The 18,065-nt window shown below is 40.5% G+C and overlaps 1 protein-coding gene across 1 annotated transcript; it reads right to left on the reverse strand.

Annotated features, from left to right (window-relative positions):
- Nucleotides 1-1,979: 1,979 nt before the first annotated feature.
- On the reverse strand, nucleotides 1,980-13,212 carry AK3 (adenylate kinase 3). The gene is made up of 5 exons (XM_036403189.2): nucleotides 12,865-13,212; nucleotides 8,633-8,752; nucleotides 5,053-5,225; nucleotides 3,273-3,391; nucleotides 1,980-2,332 (listed from the first exon to the last, which is right to left on the reverse strand). The coding sequence occupies exons 1-5, from the start codon at nucleotides 13,010-13,012 to the stop codon at nucleotides 2,209-2,211; spliced, it is 684 nt and encodes a 227-aa protein (XP_036259082.1). The 5' UTR covers nucleotides 13,013-13,212; the 3' UTR covers nucleotides 1,980-2,208.
- Between the last annotated feature and the right edge of the window lie 4,853 nt (nucleotides 13,213-18,065).

Consider the following 18,065-nt stretch of genomic DNA (forward strand, 5'->3'; position numbering starts at 1 on the left):
ACTGAAAGGGTTGCCAGGCATTGGAATGGGCTGCCCATGGAAGTGTTGGATGGAGTCACCACCCCTGGGAGTGTTTAAGAAATGACTGGACATGGCATCTAGTGCTGTGAGTTATTTGGCAGGGTGGTGATGGTCAGAGGTTGAACTCGATTTTGGAATTTTTTTCCGACCTTAATTATTATGGGATTCGGGAAATAGATTCCAGTAATTTTCAGTTTTGCCTACAGTCAAGTCTGCAGAATATACCAGAATATTAGTACCAATGCAATAACAAATACACTCATAGAAGTAGCTTTCCATATGACTTCTATTCACTAGCCTTCTTTTGCAAACAGTCTGAAGACTAAAGAGCAAGGAGTAGTTCCATATGCAAATTTGAGACAAAAAATACAAATTTCTACTGCATCTGGTTAAACTTGACAAATACTCCAGGAAAGGGAAAGTAAACACTGCCTCCTCCTTAATAATTAGTTAAATATTAAAGGAAACTTAAAGGAAAACAAGTAACTTCAGGTTGTTTTTTAACTGAATGTTGTATACAAGGGTAGTAAGGGCAATATAGCACAGTGACTTGCTACCCTTAGCAGTGGATCTAACAACCTATTACACAGTAGAACTTATTTCTTGAGTTTCTAAGGGGGTAAAACTGGATGGTGCAGAAATAAATGTCAAATAATGAGATTTCCTCCCCCCCCCTCCTTCTACTCACTGAAATTTATGTATGCTGGTGAAAAAAAATTGACATTTTTATTGAAATCAAAATGTAAGAATACTAGCAGCTAATCAGGGTTTCTCACTGTAGTATGTAGGCATTTCCTCAAGAGGACAGTACAAGTGGTCAACCTTCTTGGCAAGCTTTCTTTAAATGAAAGGAAAACCGTACTGGTAGCTGCTGTTTATATTGTTCATTTATAGTAGGAGGAAAACTTCACAAATTCTACAATGGCTATCTCTTTTTAGACTGAAATATGTCTCAATATTCATAATGCTAAAACTGGATGTGCAGATGCAGTCCAAGGTATGTCCACACCCCAGCTCTGTAGCTGTTTACAGTCGCTGCTAAAGGAGATTGGAACCTGCATTACTAGGACACAGCTTCTTCAGACATTACCTAGACAGTGTTGTTTGTTCCTCAGATTTTGCTGACTCCTGAAACTCCCACTCTGATAAGCATTAAAAAAGGGCTGGGAGGATTCACTGAAAAATAGCAGTGTCTGCAGTCCCTGGACTGTTAAGAACTGTGGATGTTTGTATTTCCAGCTGTGTAATTAATTAACACAAGAGCTGCTCAGAGACAAGAACCTCATGAAAACCAGTCCAGTTGCTACAATAAAAATTGCTACAGTAATATGCCAAACTTAGTATTTTGACCACTGGAAATCATGTCACTAGTATCAGTGAGCACTTGTTTTGAAAGATAGTAGAAAAGACATTCACTGGTCAAGATCATCTAGCTATCTAGCTACAGGTTTACCAGATTACAATTTGTTCAGTATCTTTTTACTGATAAAGTCTTGCAGGGTCACACAGAAACAGAGGCTTTACCAAATGTGTTACACATCATTGAAACTCCATTTCCCATGCCTGCAAAATATTGCTCTGAGGGAAGAAATAGAAACATAATACTTGCTTAGACAATTTGCCCTGATACAAGTGCAATTTATGGTGAGCAAAATCAAGTCACATCTGTGTAAGCAAACACGAAGCTAACCTTTCCATAAGTTCAGTTTCCATACACAGGAGCTCTGGTCTGAAATGACTCTTTGTAGACCAGTGGTCATTGTCCTTTGCAGCTTCTGGCTAGCTCCAGCTAGGCACATGTTCAAGGAATGTGCTTGCATGTTCTTGTCATTGCTTCATTTACTGATTGAGTAAATCAGTCAATGTGCTTTCTAATTATGATGTATTCTGAAATGTGTGTCCTTTATCAATCAATATTGCAAATGTGTTTTCCAAATAAGAGACACAAGAGTACTGGCTTTTGTTAAAGACAGTTACTGTATTTTTGAAATTAGGTATATTTAATATAAAAAAATACAGCATTAAAGTGGTAACCACAGGCAACAAAATCTACCATAGTGTAAGTTAAGGACAGCATTGGACTTAAATTATTGATGAGTCTGGTAGACTACTTGGACAAATCTAGATTGCAGAATCTCATGTAATTGGGAGTGAGCTATGACAGATAAGCAGAAGTTTGACCCATTTTCACCTGGGGTTGGTAGCATCTTTCTGGCTCACATCTGGCAACTTGGTTTGAAGGAAGGCATAGATATGTGGCCAGATCTTATTGGTTTCTGTTCCAGAAAAGGATTTCAATAACCCTTTTTTCCTAAGGAAGAAAAAGAAGAAAGCATTACAGATGTCAAATTGTTGAATTGTTCCAAAATCTCCACCTCACTTGAAGATTACCCTGGCAGGAGTGTGAAAATATGCATGTGATGTAACACCAAGAAAGCTGTAGCATTGGAAGTGCAGGCTGGACATTAATTTCTGCTCAACAGTCCTGGAAGGATACAATGAAGGGTGGTGAATATGGAAATACAGAAAGGACAACCATTGATGTTGTCAGAGTCTGATTTCTTTGTCTAGGCAAGGGAAGACTAGAGCTCTACATGGTGACCTACAAATCCATATATCAGCAGTATGATGCTTGCAGCTTTACATTAGGAGAAACATTGTGTCTAATTTTGACTCTTAAAAGAACTAGTAATTTATTTCCACTCCACAATGCAAATGACAATTCTGAATTAGCTACTTATTCCTAAAGAGTCTTGCTAGCTGGTTCTAGTCACAGTCCTGTTCTTAGAACAGCCACATTTAAATCCTCATTAACAGTTTCTCTATTTGTGTATGGCTTCTTGACCCATTGCACTTATTAGCAGAGTTCTACTTATACATCCAGAAAACAAAATATTGTAAATTCTTGCAAAAAAAGGAACTGTCTGTTACCTCACCCACCAGAGCTGTTGTTGCTCATAGCAGTACTATGATGTATTGAGTAATGCATAGCATTCTTTATGAAGCTAAATGTGGCTGGCTGCAGTGGCAGGTTATTTTACCATACAGGTTCCAGAAGGTCTCATGCAGCCCTGGAAAATCATACTCATTCTGCTGGGTTGATTTCTGACTGAGTTCATGAAAGCTACACAGTTACTCACACCACACTCACTGTTGTGGTGTAATATATTCTGTAGCAGAGAGATCTGTTCCTCACTATGCTGATGCACAGTAAGATTTTGGAATTTTGAAGAACAGATTTTACTACTTACCGATAATATTCTAGGACTGGTTTTGTTTGTGCATCATAAGCCTGGAGCCTCTTGCTGACAGTCTCTGGCTTGTCATCATCACGCTGAACAAGGGGCTCGCCAGTAATGTCATCAATTCCCTAATCATGGTTAAAAGCAAATACCAGAGGATACTTTTTACTTCTCTTTAAGCATGCTTTATGTCATTTTCTATTTAAATTATGATTAATTTCCACTTAATCAGGGTGTAGATTTCTGCTTATAAAGAGAGGCTGCTGCCTGTGTTCTTGTCTGGAATGTTAAGTTGTTGACTTTCCAGTAAAACAGTCTGTCAATTAAAAATATTTTCTCAGTATTCCCAGTGAATATTAGACCATAGTAACTTGACTAATTTGTCCTCTGGAACATTCATAGAATATGGGGAATATGAAGACAAAACCTTCACATGCAAGAGAAAACAATACTGTTGGTAATATATTCCTGTATAACAAGAAATAAGAGACCAATTGGACCTTCATTTGACAATACTAAAATGGGCAAAGGAGTTAATGGCCATTTGATTTTAAGTCACAAAACAGAAGAGTTATTTAACAACAGCTGTACAAAAAAATGGCATGAGAGTCAGCTGAAGCTTTCCCTACAGAGGTAGGGACCTAATGTGTGAATGTTCCTACTAAGTAAGCAAGCATTTTGCAGGTTTAGTAAGATAATAGAGACAACTGTATTTCACCTGTTTAGCTCTATTCCATGTTTTCAATTTAAGTATTGCAGTCTACTGTGTTGTGGTAAGTCTGCTAATTAGTGAAAGGTAAGACAGATCCTAAATAGCAAAGCTCTGGCAGCTGAAGCCTACTCTGGTAAGTCTGAGAATTCTCTGTTCCATCTTGCCTGTGCTCTTCTGCAATTGAAAATAACCATGACTTTAAGCACCTTGTTTTAAACAAAACAAAGGCAATATTTTCAGTTGCTCACTTCCAGTGCTTACCTGGTATTTCAAGCTGTCCTCTTGTCCTGCAACACTAAAATTCAAAAGCTGCAGGGCCTGCTCTATATCTGATGTAAATTAATAGAGCTTCCAAGTGAAATGTGATGCCACAACAGCTAAGTTATTTAGAGTTAAGGATGAAATACGGTTTTAGCTGAGTTGCACTAAAGCAAATTGTTCTTGAAAAAATTTAAGGGAACAATGTACAGTCTTTATCTTCAATCTCCTCTTTAGGATATCTCAAGTCATAAAAATCTGTTAAAAATTAATCTGTTGAAAAGCTTCCCTGACTTGAAAGTTTCTACATCCAGTTTTGCAGTACAGCAGCTCTTCCCTTGAAAATACCCATCTTGGTTAAATATAAACACAGGGAAAGCATTAAGTGGATTCCTCTGACTGGTGGTTTGGTGTTTCCTGTATATAAAGCATTACTCCTCTGGAGGAAGGAAAAGAAATCTACATTTTGGACTGTACAGGCTGCAAACAGGCTAAGACCATGCCCAGATCCTGTGCCAGTGCACAAGGCAGACAGTATTCCAGATCAGTGAACAGCTTTAACAAGTGCTTACAAAACATCATGGTGTTCTGCTCTGCAGGGGACAAATAACGTTGTCCAACACCTTAAAGTTCTGCCAGGTCACTAACATACCCTCGTACCAGCACAGTGTTAACTGAAAGATTCTGCACTCCCAAGAAATGAGCCTTTTTGTTCTGAGCTGCTGTGTTTTGAAACACATTATGTAAACAATATTTTACTGCAGCTAGCAAACACAATGCAGTACTTATTTAGTGCCAACAGCAATGCATATTGCTTACCTGCACTTTGGGAGGACTGAATTCGAGATTGTAGACTCTGCCACTGGCAGGGTGGATCCAGCGTGCTGTAAGCCGACACTTTATGGTCTCAAATGGAACGTCTAGGTCAATCACAGTGTCTATGTTACATTCTTTATCGAGCGCTTCTGCCTGAGCAACTGTTCTGGGGAAACCTTTTTAAAGGAAACAACTTCATAAAATTCTGAAAGCAGAGTTATAGCAAAAATTACCTGGATTGAGTCATTAAAGAAAATAATTGTTACACAGCAAAAAAACCAAAAAGCATTGTCATGTTCTATAAAGATGGAAGAGACATCAGATTTTCCAATATATTTCGGTGCGTCATGGCATTTTAACTTTTTAAATGCCTCCCAGCTTTTATTTCTTCATTTCAGCTAATAATCTTCCCAAAAGTGCAAAACATAAGTGCAAAAAGACCCTATATTTATATATACACCATATACCACTACACTGAATAAAAGCACTGTATCAACATTTGGAATAATAGAAGCTCCAGTGAAGAGTTTCCCTCAGAACCACCTAGAAACATTTGTGATATATCTCACTTTCAGACCTGTGTAAGTCTGGCTTAAGGTGGTGGCCATTACAAACCTGTTTTATTCAGCTGCAGTAAGCCAAATCCATTTACCAGAGGCAGTACAGGATACAGCTGTCCATTGCAGCTAGACTGGTTTTATTGTGGGTCTGCAGAAGCCTTTACTTGCAACCAGTTAAGATCTAGTTACAGAAAACTAAAGAGAAAATGGGATGGATGGAGATACCCACGCAGATATGACCACTTTGAGCAGAAAGCAATGATAAATGCCAGTCACGTCACTCAGTGCATGAAACGTGCAACAGGACAGAGGCCCTTCTTCAGATGAGGCAGCTGAAAAGCAGTACATGCCCCCAAATAATGCAAATAGGACTTGCATTCGGTGATGAGAAAAAAAAAATAATAAAGGAACAATTTTCCCTTACTGCCTGTTCACATCTGTAGTCAGGCTTTGAAAAGTACAAAGACCATTTAGAAATAGGCACTGCGCACCTTGTCCAGACTTCAAAACAAGCTCACTATATGGAAAAGAGTCAGACTGTGGTGCCTGAGTCCTCCAGCACATCACAAACTGCAAAGAAGATGACAGTCTGTCTGTGTACAAAGTGTCTCTTCCCTACCTCACTTCCCTACCTCCCTATTAGAAGGTTTGTGAAAGTTTTAGTGTATCAAAGTGTCCTCAGATATGATGACTGCGAGAACACTCAGGCTGATCAGGAACCTGTCTCTTCACTTCAGAGATGCTGAATTTTTCCCCATGAACTCTGTGGCTCCCTATTCTATGCCTTAAACTATTAGATAATCTAGTGGAACTTAAGAGGGGTGCAGTGGGAACAAAGAACAAGAAAGCCAACATCTCCACAAAGAATTTGAAATGAAATATTGAGCAAAGACCTTCAGTGGTCAAAGCTACTGCAGAACATGCTATTGTGTCCTATACTCACTGGAACAGTTCCTCTCCTCAAAAAGCTCTAGAATAGTCTCATTTTCTTCAGTAGCTTCTAATTTGCATCATACTGTACAAGTAAACTTCCTCATAAAGGCAAGTACCGATAGGCACAAACTTAAGAAACTCTTGCATAATGTTGATCTGTCCATTGCATGAGTAAGGAAAAACATTACAAAAAGACAGAGTTTATTAACTCAGACCAAGTTCTTGCTTGTGCATTAAGTCTTTTGCACCTGGCATGCATCACAGTCATGAGCTGCCCTCATCCTATTTCTCACACATTCACATTATTGCATGAAAGTGCTTCTAAATGGTAAGAGCAGAGGAAGAGCCAGGTCTTCAACACTGATGTTGAACACTGTTCAAGAACTGCTCTTCTTTCTTACTATTAACAGCCACCATGTTTCTAAGTTATGCAGCTGAAATTGAGTTTGCTTTGGACTGAGTAATGAGAAAATTCCTCAACAAATTGAAGTGCTTTTAGGAAAGCATTTCATTGAAATTGAACTGACATTTCCTACATAGTGTTCTCTCTATACAGAAAAAGATCTGCAAGAGGTGATGAATTATGAAGATTCCAGGAACACAGAGAAAAGTGCTCTAGATTATACAGCATGTAAATCTAAATGGATTACACCCACAGACACATACGACTCAGACTGCTACATCTGCTATGACTCCAGAAGCCACCAACCTATTGTAAGGCAGTAAATGAGTGTTTGGCTAAGTGAACATGCAAGCAGTTCAGCCGCTCTGGTTTGAGCTAACTGACCCCATCTGTTTGTTCTGCATTGCAGTTACCAAACTTAAGATTATGGGTTAACATATTTCAACAGAACAGTGTTGTTCCTGTGAAGCCCATTATGCCAGAGCTATCCCTAGAGTAATTCACTGGGTTTCATTACAAATGCTGATGCAGACAAACTTTCTGCTGCATAAGTTTAAAGGCAGAAGCACATTAACATGCTGCAGAAATTGATTTATTCTCTTATGGTTTTGACACAATCCTCCTGCTGAGAGCTGCCAGTGGGCACAGCTACTACTACTATACTGCTATACTACTATACTGCTACACATCCAGATCCACAAGATTAGAACTGTGTGTACATGGGACCTGAAACTAAAGGAAAAAAACCCAATATCTGCCATTCTTTGCTTTATGGTGTAGGTTTCATTGTACTGTTCACTGTGGGAATAAAGCCTTTCTCTCAGGAAGGAGCCCAGCTGTGACTAAAGCCACGAGAACATATCACTGTATGGAGAAGCAACTATACAAATATAACTATAATAAAGCACTTAGGGAGAGAGGCCACTGTGGATTTTTCACTCCCTCTAAATAGAAAGCTACACCAATAACTTCTTTATCTACTGAGGCAGGTTGTGACTAGAGTCTGAAAAAACACGTATCCAGCCCAGACACTGTTTTTGTGCTGGGCATCCAACTGTTCTCCCAGGGGCTGGAATAACAAGAGCCATCCAGTTCATGAGACAACAGCAAATGCATTTTCTCTCTAGCAAGAATGCTGAAGCAATGAGCTTACACTGCAGAACTGCAAAACAGTTCACTCTGGAGAACAGAACCAAACAGCAAATGAAGGAGACCTCTTAGGGCAGTTGAGCAATAGTTTTGATGGCACTCCACACTGCTGCAGTACTTTTCCATACTTATCTTGTTACCGCATCACATTCCTACCTTGCTGTTTAGATAATTCCAAAGCCTCATCCTTCAAAAGTTTTCCATTCCCCAAGGACTTTAATAAGAAAATATTTTAAAAAGAAACTTCTCAATGCCTATTTTAATGGGGAAATACCATATGAATTATCATAAAAAATACCAGCGTTGCCAGTTTTGAAATTTTTCTGGAGTGTTGAACTACCCTTTTTAACATGAGTTAAATATCCCTGTAATGTTCTGAGGGCAGGGTACATCCAAAGCATTTGTCAGCCAAAGAAACTGGGGCAGACTATCTGCTGAAAGTTTCACAACAAGCTGGCTACCAGCAACCAAAGCAGTCCCAAGTTTTCCAGAGCAGATTTTCTCTCCATATATAGTGACATCCAACATGATAACTTACCATCCAATAGCCAGTTGTACTGGTCTAAACCTTTTATCTCATTCAGCATTAGTTGTGTCATGATGTGATCTGGAATAAGCTGTCCTTGGTCAATGTAGGACTTGGCAAGGATTCCCACTTCTGCAAAAGTAAAAGTTGCATTACACTATCTCTGACCTCCAGCAAGTGAGAAAAAGCCACAAACCTGAAAAAAAAATTGTTTTGATCGGGTGACAGAGAAAAGTTGTAAACAAGACAGACAGCATGCTTACCAAAATTAAAAAATATCCAGATGATCAACTAGGATCTGACCATACAAATACATATCAGATTAATTAGATCCACCTGTAGGGCAAAACACACACCCTCTGAATAAATTTACTAGTATGTATTTGATATGTGAAGTTCCAAAAACTAAAATGAGGAGAGGCCACTAACCAAGAGTCTTCAAAATAAAAAATAGAAAGGATACAAGTTTATTAATATATCAGCCCTCAGACTTCATGAAAAGAAAGTTTATTTTCTTAGCTTAGTGGCTAGTTATTAACTTACACTTAGGCTTCATTACAAACATAAATGCCTTTGGCAGTATGCAGTGGGACATGCTTGCCAGGTATGTATTTTTATGATTACTAGAGTGGCAAGAGGGCATTTATAGATAGTGTACACTATTTATGGAAGTACACAAACACTAGTATTTCGCATGGAACTGACTAACATTTAGTACCAGTCATTTATCCCACTGGCTTACTAAAATTCCATCCACGCATTGTCATTCCAGCTATCACACTATGCTCCTACATGGCAGGCAGTAGCATGCTGTAGTTCACCCAAATCATACATATAGCCAGGAAGAAATTCAGTTGCCTGTGTTGTGTCCTAGGCACAAATTTTCCATATCTTTCACTTATAAAACAATTACCCAATTATGTTACGTAACCCAGAATTGCAGCTAGACTGGTTTTATTGTGGGTCTGCAGAAGCCTTTACTTGCAACCAGTTAAGATCTAGTTACAGAAAACTAAAGAGAAAATGGGATGGATGGAGATACCCACGCAGATATGACCACTTTGAGCAGAAAGCAATGATAAATGCCAGTCACATCACTCAGTGCAAGAAACGTGCAACAGGACAGAGGCCCTTCTTCAGATGAGGCAGCTGAAAAGCAGTACATGCCCCCAAATAATGCAAATAGGATTTGCATTCGGTGATGAGAAAAAAAAATAATAAAGGAACAATTTTCCCTTACTGCCTGTTCACATCTGTAGTCAGGCTTTGAAAAGTACAAAGACCATTTAGAAATAGGCACTGCGCACCTTGTCCAGACTTCAAAACAAGCTCACTATATGGAAAAGAGTCAGACTGTGGTGCCTGAGTCCTCCAGCACATCACAAACTGCAAAGAAGATGACAGTCTGTCTGTGTACAAAGTGTCTCTTCCCTACCTCCCTTCTTCATACCTTTTTTTATTATTCTAGTGTGCTTTGAACCATATACCCTGAAAAAGTGGGTTGGGAGAAGGAATAAATCATGTCTAGGTAGTTTAATGTGTGATCTAAAAATATTTGCAAGACAAGGTTGACAGGGAACAATTCTAACTTACTTTGGAAAGATTCATGAGTTTTTGGGCCCAGAAAGGTTTAGAACATGGCAAGCTATTATTAGACCAACAGAGCTTGAAAAATGCTGCCTTTTGCCTCCCTTTACAGAACTCAGGTAATTTAGAAAGTCCTGATTACAGAGGGGAAAAAATAGGCAGAACCATACCCAAATAGTCATATATATACACTAACTCAGAGCTGGTTCCCCCCACCCCCCATTCCTGCTATTGGGAGTGGGATTTCATGGGGTTTTGTAGGTTTTATTTAGTTCTGGGTTTCTTCAGGTTGGGTCTGAAACCACTAAAGGCATGGCAATCTTCAGAATTACAGGTAATACAGGTTTCTTTCCTTTGTAGGTGATGGCAGGTATCCATGTTCCATGGCTTTACAAAGGATCAGCAGGTTCTAACCACATTACAGCAGTCAAGCTCTAGCCATAACCAGACAGTAATTACCTTAGCATTAGAGAAGTGGTCACAGGCTCTCCACTGTCCAAAAGAACATGATAATAACTGCAGAATGATAAGGACACTCATCTTCAACAGGACTTTTCAACAATGCCCATTTTCACAAAACAGCAAATAGAAAACTTGCACCATATAACTTCTGTTAGCTTTATCTAATTTTCCAAGGGCTTTACCTGCCCATCTTAGTGTAACTCATTTCCCAAAGAATTGGAAATTGCAGGACTCTTCTGTTGTCATCAAAACTCCTGGATCTTTGCCTTGACTGAATTTGTCTAGGCTGAGTTGCCTCTCAGTTGTTCTCCTAGTTTCAGTGTACTACCTAGTCCTCCTACCTCATACTTCATCTCAACCCTCTGGGAACCATTTCTGAAACTAGTGACTGACTTTCAATGAAATTACAGTAGAGTTTCATCTGGGTTTACTAGTGAATGAGAAACTCTGTAGCAGATTCTGGTAAATTCTGCTGTAGCTAATTTAGAGTGAACTTCACCTCTTAAGCTGTCCACTGACTTCTTTCCTTATTTTGGATTTTAATGTCTCTGCTAAACTTCCATTTCACATGTTTGCTCTCCTTCACAGTCCTTCATTTGTCCAGCCCACCTAGAATTCTTTGTGTAATCACTTCTCTGCATCACTTCAGGCTCCCACCTCAATTCATGCAATATGGTATTTCCACTTGGAAATTTCCTCTTCCCACACAACCTTTAGCATGATTCTGGTACTCTGTGGTCTTGCACAAAACCGAAAGTATTTAGTAAACATTTTAAACCTCAAAACACTTGGTAAAATAACATTTCCTTTGTTTTCTTGCAATGGCTACCCACCACATCTTCCACTGAAAGTTCATAACAGAACAGTTTTGTGACCCTCTGTAAATAAAAACATATTATAGAAACCAAATAGAAATAGCATGAATATGATCAGGTCTGTCTACAAAGGTGTACTCCTCGCAAATTCTTAACTTAGAGTATCTAAAATATCAACTATAGTAAAGTCAGTCACTGTACCAAAGTCATTATCCTTACTGAGTAAACAAAGTTTGTGTGAAGACATGGGAATCACATCACAGCTGCTTCACCTTCAAACATGCTTATGAGTATTCCAAAACTAAGACTGCCAGTTACCTTGGCATAATACTACAGTGATACTTACAAGTGAATGGAATATTCTACAGCTTGAAGTTGTTGGAAATAATAATACTCTCACTTCATCACACACAGCCTGAGATGGCTCTTACAAGGTTTTTCACCCCACCATATAGAAAAACAGATGTGCAACTCAGGAGGGAACCTTCCATCATTGCAAAAATCCACTAGAGAGAGGGACTGTGGTATCTCAACTGAGGCCAGAGGCCAAGCTAGACCTGTTCAGCAAGAATAATTCATATATTTATCTAGTATAAGCATCACTGTATGTAAACACAGACCTTGCTGAAACCTAAGCATGATATGAACTCATAAGACAATAATAATTTTAAAAGCTATGCAGTTTGAAAATTTTGCACGTTGTTTTGGGTTTTTTTTAAAGCACCACTATGTTATGCCTGCCAGCTCAGGACTAGGCGTAATTTTGGAATAGCTGCTAACAATTCTAGGCACCCCTACTTCTAGCCATCCAATGAACATCCAAAAAAAGTCTGATTGTCCAAAACCCCGCCTCTTGCCTTGACTGTTAGAAGATGTGAATATTTTTCCCTTTTAAGATGCTTCCAGCTGGAAAAACCATGAGAAGCTATCAGAACTACTAGAAACACGTACAAAAACCACTGGGTGCTTACAAAAAGCAGCCAAGACAAGGAAGCAATGAGGTTTAAGGAAACAACGAAAACAGGACAACCCCGTCCACTTTCATGAAGAGGTTGACAAGTGTCAGCGTGTGGAGGACCCAGGGCTGCCGATATGAGGCCCGCTTCGGTGGCCTCTGGCCTCCAGAAGAGCCGTGTGAAGTCACCCCACCTCTGTCTGCGCGGCGGGCACACGGAGGTGGAGAGCAGCAAACCACATTAAGGCAGTGCCCTCCCTTCTCGGAGGGGAAGGGCAGGAACGCGTGTTGGGAGCGTGCGTCCCTTCCCTTGGGAGCGGAGCTGTGTCACGCGGGGCTGCGTGGGGACCGTTCCCGCGGGACGGGGACAGGAGGAGGGGCTGTCGCCGCCGCGCACACATCCCCACCCGCGTCCCCGCGCCCACCTGTCTTCTTCTGCATGTTGTCCCTCAGCAGGTCGCCGCTGGAGAGGTGCTTCACGCCGAAGTGCTTGATAATCCGAGCGGAGACGGTGCCTTTCCCGGAGCCCGGCGGCCCCATGATGACGGCGCGGAGCAGCGGCCGCGCCACCATGCTGTCCCCGCTGTCCCCGCTGCTCCGGCCGCGGACGCGCAGGGGCGCGGCAGGATCGCGGCAGGATCGCGGCAGGAGCGCCGCCTTCCCGGGGAGCGCCGCCTCGCCCCGCCGGCCGGCCCGGGCCGGTCCTTCCCGGGAACGGCGGCGGCAGCTTCTCTGGCTGTCAATCAGGGGCAGGAAGGAAAGATCCTTTACGTAAGTGCACGGGGGGAGGGAGGGATAAATTCATAACGATAATAAAAAGATAAATGAAGCAAATTGCGTCTTAGAGCGTCGCATCAGGCCGCATTTAGGTATCATGTTCAACCGGCCATGACCAGCTTCCCCGCTGCCCAGGAGGCCCCTTTTGGCTGCTCCCTAAGCCGTCAGCCCCTGCCCTCCCTCAGACACACAGAATCAAAGAGTCGTTTGGTTTGGAAAAGACCTTAAGGGTCACCGAGCCCAACAAGTAATCCAGCTTTGCCAGTCCATCCCTAAACCATGCCCCAAATTGACACAAGCCCACCTTTTAAGTATCCCCAGAAATGGTGACTCCACCACTTCCCAAACGGAACTGGGACTTGCTCTTTACCTGGCTGTCACCTGATGCCTGCTTGGCTGCTGGCACTGTCACTGCACTGCCCAGGTGCCCTGAGGCTGACTTTGCTGTGCTCCCTCACCCTCATGCAACAGCCCTGCTCTTGCTGATCTCTCACAAATAAGCTCCCACTGTCTAGCAGCAGGCAGCTGCGTTTTAATGAGCTGGGCCTGAGTTTTGTTTATGATACTTGAATGTGAACAACTGCAGGTTGTCCTTGTTCTGAGTAGTGTTCTTCCAAACACCAAGATGTCCTTTCCCACAGATATGATTTGGTGATTCTCAGCTACATCAGAACACAATATTTTGGCCAAAACATTAGATTGCCCCATATCCTGAGTGTTCACAGTCATGTCCACAGCAGGAGAAGTGGGTCTTTCTGCTAAAGGTTCTGGAGATGCTGATGGATCTCAATCACTGTACCAGAAAGGTCACAACGGAAAAGTGAGCAGAAAGCAGAGCTAGAGTCAAAATATCAATTAAATTCAACTTCCTGGTTTAAAACATTTTTTCATTTCAATAGTTTTACACTGAACCAAGTAAAGCCATAAGAAAATATTCAAATGACTGTTTGGTATTTTAAAACAGTAAAGAGATAGGAATGTAGCCCCCAAACTCCTCAGTCAATAAAATTAATTGCCTTAACAATTAAGTAGGAAGGCACTGGCTTAGCTCATAGAGCTTACTATGAGTATAAGTCTCATTACCCTGAGAAATGTGAACCTTCAAAAATGAACATGATAGTACCTCTATTCCAGATTGTACTAGGACACCAAGAGTTAAACGTTTGGGGCTTTAGCAGCGTTCCCAGGGCAACACCTCAGTCTGCCAAAGCACCACAGTCTTAAACAAAATTTGGCAGCAAAGGCCCATTAAATGGTAGAAGCCAAACAGTTCATTTTAAGCTCCACACTTCAGAGACTTCTGAATGGCAGAAGTCCATAAAATGTATTGCTAAATCTTCCTAAAGCAAATATATGGGAAAATGGAAGGTATTGTATGAAATATATATCCAGCAAATAACTAGACTAGTCAGAGAGATCATTAAATCTAATCTACAATGCCACCATGCATAAAAAGCAGCAATAATTTATCTGCCTGTTAAAAAGGGAGCCTGAGGTTCTGCCTCTCTACAGGCCTATTGAGCAGCTCAGAAATCTAGACAGGAATGCTAAGACAATCCCTTTGTTAAAGACTATTTAGAACCTCTCTGAACTTCATAACAGATTCATGAGGAAGGGGTGGAAGAGAATAGAAAGGCACTTCTCCCACACACACAGGTTCTTACTAACCTATGGCCTTTGCAGAACTGAAGTGGGTACTTAGATTACAGAAAATAGGTAGTAAAAGAAATTATTGTTCCCATTTCCTTGGCTATCTTTCCTGAAGTCCAAACCTCACTCTAGTAGCTTTGTGAGTAGTTGTGACATACTCAGAAGTGGAAAAGGAAATAATGGAAGAAATGGGGTCAATGGTTCACTAGTTTGTATACAAGTCTTTATACAGCTATTCTGTATTTATAGACATGCAAGTGTTTTTTTAACAGCCTCATTACATTGTTTGGAAAATGACATTTCATCATCTTCATTCAGACTTAATTATTCACATCTTAACAGAGTAGTCAATATTTATGTAACACAACTTGCACTATATTCTGATTAATCTTTTTCACACATGTAATGTACCGGTATAAATTAAAAACTTAACTCTTGCTTAGTGAGTATAGAAGTAACCCTCATGGTGACTGACTAGTAATCAAAATCTTGTTTCAAACAAATCCAAATGTTCTTACTAATAAATAATCTTTCATATTACTCAGCATTTTTTCAAACATAAGAGATGCTTTGAAGAGGCTTTTTAAGCCTTAAACCATCAGGAGAGTTTCTGTCAGGTATGCTCCTTGGAGATATAAGTCCTTTCTTCTGAGTTTGATACAGAATTATTTTAGTACTGTTGGGTAACTACTTACCAAGTGTTGTACTTTGTATCAAAATGAAGTGGTGGCTTGCACGAGGAAGGAGTCATAGTACCCTAGTTGTCAGGACATGGTACTATGACATGGTCTCCCACATAATTTTTGTGCCTCATTTGGTGGAGGGGTGGACAATTTGATGGGCTTAAGTCTGGCTGGAATAGAAGTGTAGTGCTTAGTGTTTTGTACCCTACCAAAAGCTGTTAATGAGCATGTATTTCCAGGGCCTGTCCTGGTGCCTTGTCCTGTCTAGTGTCTGTGAATAACTCTGGAAGAAGAGAGAGAGCGCACCCTCATCAGTTTTGTGAGTAACACCAAACCATGTGGCCTGAGCACATGGGCTTAGGGGCCGGAGGTGGAGCTCTGCAACAACAGATGGGGAAAGGGGCCAAGCAGGACACTGACAAAATTCAGCAAGAGCAGGTACAAAGTCCTGCATCCAGGACACCGCTTCCAACAGTGCAGGCTGGGAACTGACCAGCAAGGAAGAAACTCTGCTGGAGAAGACTGGGGAGAACCGGCCTACAGCCAGCTAAGCACCGTCCAGCATGTGGACACTAACATCCTGAGCCATATTAACAGGAGGGTAGCCACTCCATCAGGGAAAACGGTTATCCCTTTGTATTAGGCACTTCTTAGCCCACATCTGTGTGCTGTGGCCAGTAGTGGGCCCTCCAGTACAAACCAGGCATTGATCAGTTGGGGCAGGTTTAGCAGAGAGTGACCAAGATGATCAGGGGATAGAGAAGAGATACTGCCACAGACAGATGGAACCATGTTTGTTCAAACTGGAGACAAGAAGGGTTCAGGAGTACCTACAGCAGCCTTCTAGCACCCATGAGAAGGTTACTGAGAAGGCAGGGACAGGCTGCTTATTAAGATGAGTGGTAGGACTCAGTCAGTCAGGCAGTGGAATTTAAGTAGACTCAGTTCCCTGACATTTTTAAGACACAACCAGATAAAGCCCTGAGCAACCCAGTCTGACCTTGCTTTGGTCCACAGATTGGGCTACAGATCTGGATTCCTACCTGGATAAGGCTGTGATGCTGTATTTGTAAACAAGATACCCCATTAATAATGTTTTTTAAAACAATGCATGAAATACTTATCCAGTGAAGGCTAACATATATACACAACACAGCTGAAAATTCTCCCTCAAAAAATATATACCATCAAGAACACTTGAGGAGCAGATTTTTTTTTTTTTATATAAGTTGAAATACAGAAGATGAAATGTTGCTGTTGAACTGTCCTCTAAAGTAGCAAAGACATAACTCTTTACAAACCCAAAATGTAGAGCTGTGATTTTTTATTTGGATTTAAATAGTGTTTTATTGCAAAGAGGGATAAAACACTATCATTTTTCTGATGTCACTCCTACCTTTAGTAAAAAGCCTAATGAATTATTCCTCCCAGATGGCTGAGTATAGCAAATTAACACTTATACATAGCACGGGTTGTTCCAAAACTCTAAGTTTCCTAGGGAATGTGTATTCTTCAGACAGAAATTCATTGCCTGCACACCAAGCTTGTGTACACTCAAACCTTATTTATGACAAAGCTAAAACACACATTATTTATAAAGTGAAAAATCTATTAACATATTTGAAACTTTAACAGTGTCATTCAAGAATTATTAATTATTACAGAAAGTTTATGCTAACTTACCATTATTAGGTTTTATTCTTTATTATAGAAATAATTAATTGCTCCACACACACTTGGTTTTTCCCATTCTCCTGGTGTTGTGTTTACCTCTCTCCCCTTTTTGCCTGGGCCCCAAGGTGGTCTCACTCAGATGAGGGTGGTGGGGTTATGGTGAGTCATCAGCATCTGGACTCCCTCACCAGGAAGAATGCCAGGCTTCTGTTGACAGTTTCTTCTTCATCCCTGTAGGGCTCACTTGGAGTAGTTTTTGTATTCTTGCTAACACACTTTTGTACCTTGCTTTTTCTTCACTAGTCTGTAGCTCTACATTACATCTGAGTTTTAATATATATAGTACCTTGCACCTATATTAGATAGTTTCTTTGTCTTTTTTGCTAAACCAAATGTGTCCAGGTCCAGGTCTGCATCCAAGAAAAGAAAAAATAACACAAGAAAAATAAATTACCCATAGAAAACCTGTCAAAACTGCTCTCACAATTAAAGGAAGCATACCAAAGCTGCAAGCAGCTCAAAGAACATTCAGACAGTGCAAATCTGACTAGCTTCTGTTCTGATGCCTTGGAAACTCAGTACAAGGCTTATGTCCTGTTACGAGCAATGGCAATATTTTGTTCAAGTCACAAGTGGATAATAATCAAATACAGAATTTTAATTATTTGGAAAACATTTCTGTTGTCTCAGTGGTTCTTTTGAGCTGTATTTGGAGTTTGTAATTTTAATCCTATAAAAGCACTCATCACAGATTGTTTAGAAATCTCTCAAAGTAAACATAAATAGGAAAATAAATTAAGTTCAAGTAAAAGAGAAGTTACATAGCTGTGTTTCTGAGACTC

This window comes from Molothrus ater, chromosome Z, assembly GCF_012460135.2.
Source record: "Molothrus ater isolate BHLD 08-10-18 breed brown headed cowbird chromosome Z, BPBGC_Mater_1.1, whole genome shotgun sequence".
NCBI lineage: Eukaryota > Metazoa > Chordata > Aves > Passeriformes > Icteridae > Molothrus > Molothrus ater.

Coding starts and splice junctions, on each gene's coding strand:
- AK3 (XM_036403189.2), bottom strand. CDS start 13,012: ATGGTGGCGCGGCCGCTGCTCCGCGCCGTCATCATGGGGCCGCCGGGC. Junction 5,226..8,632: donor GTACAACTGGCTATTGGATG/GTAAGTTATCAT, acceptor TCCTTTAAAAAG/GTTTCCCCAGAACAGTTGCT. Junction 3,392..5,052: donor TCAGTCCTCCCAAAGTGCAG/GTAAGCAATATG, acceptor AACCATGATTAG/GGAATTGATGACATTACTGG.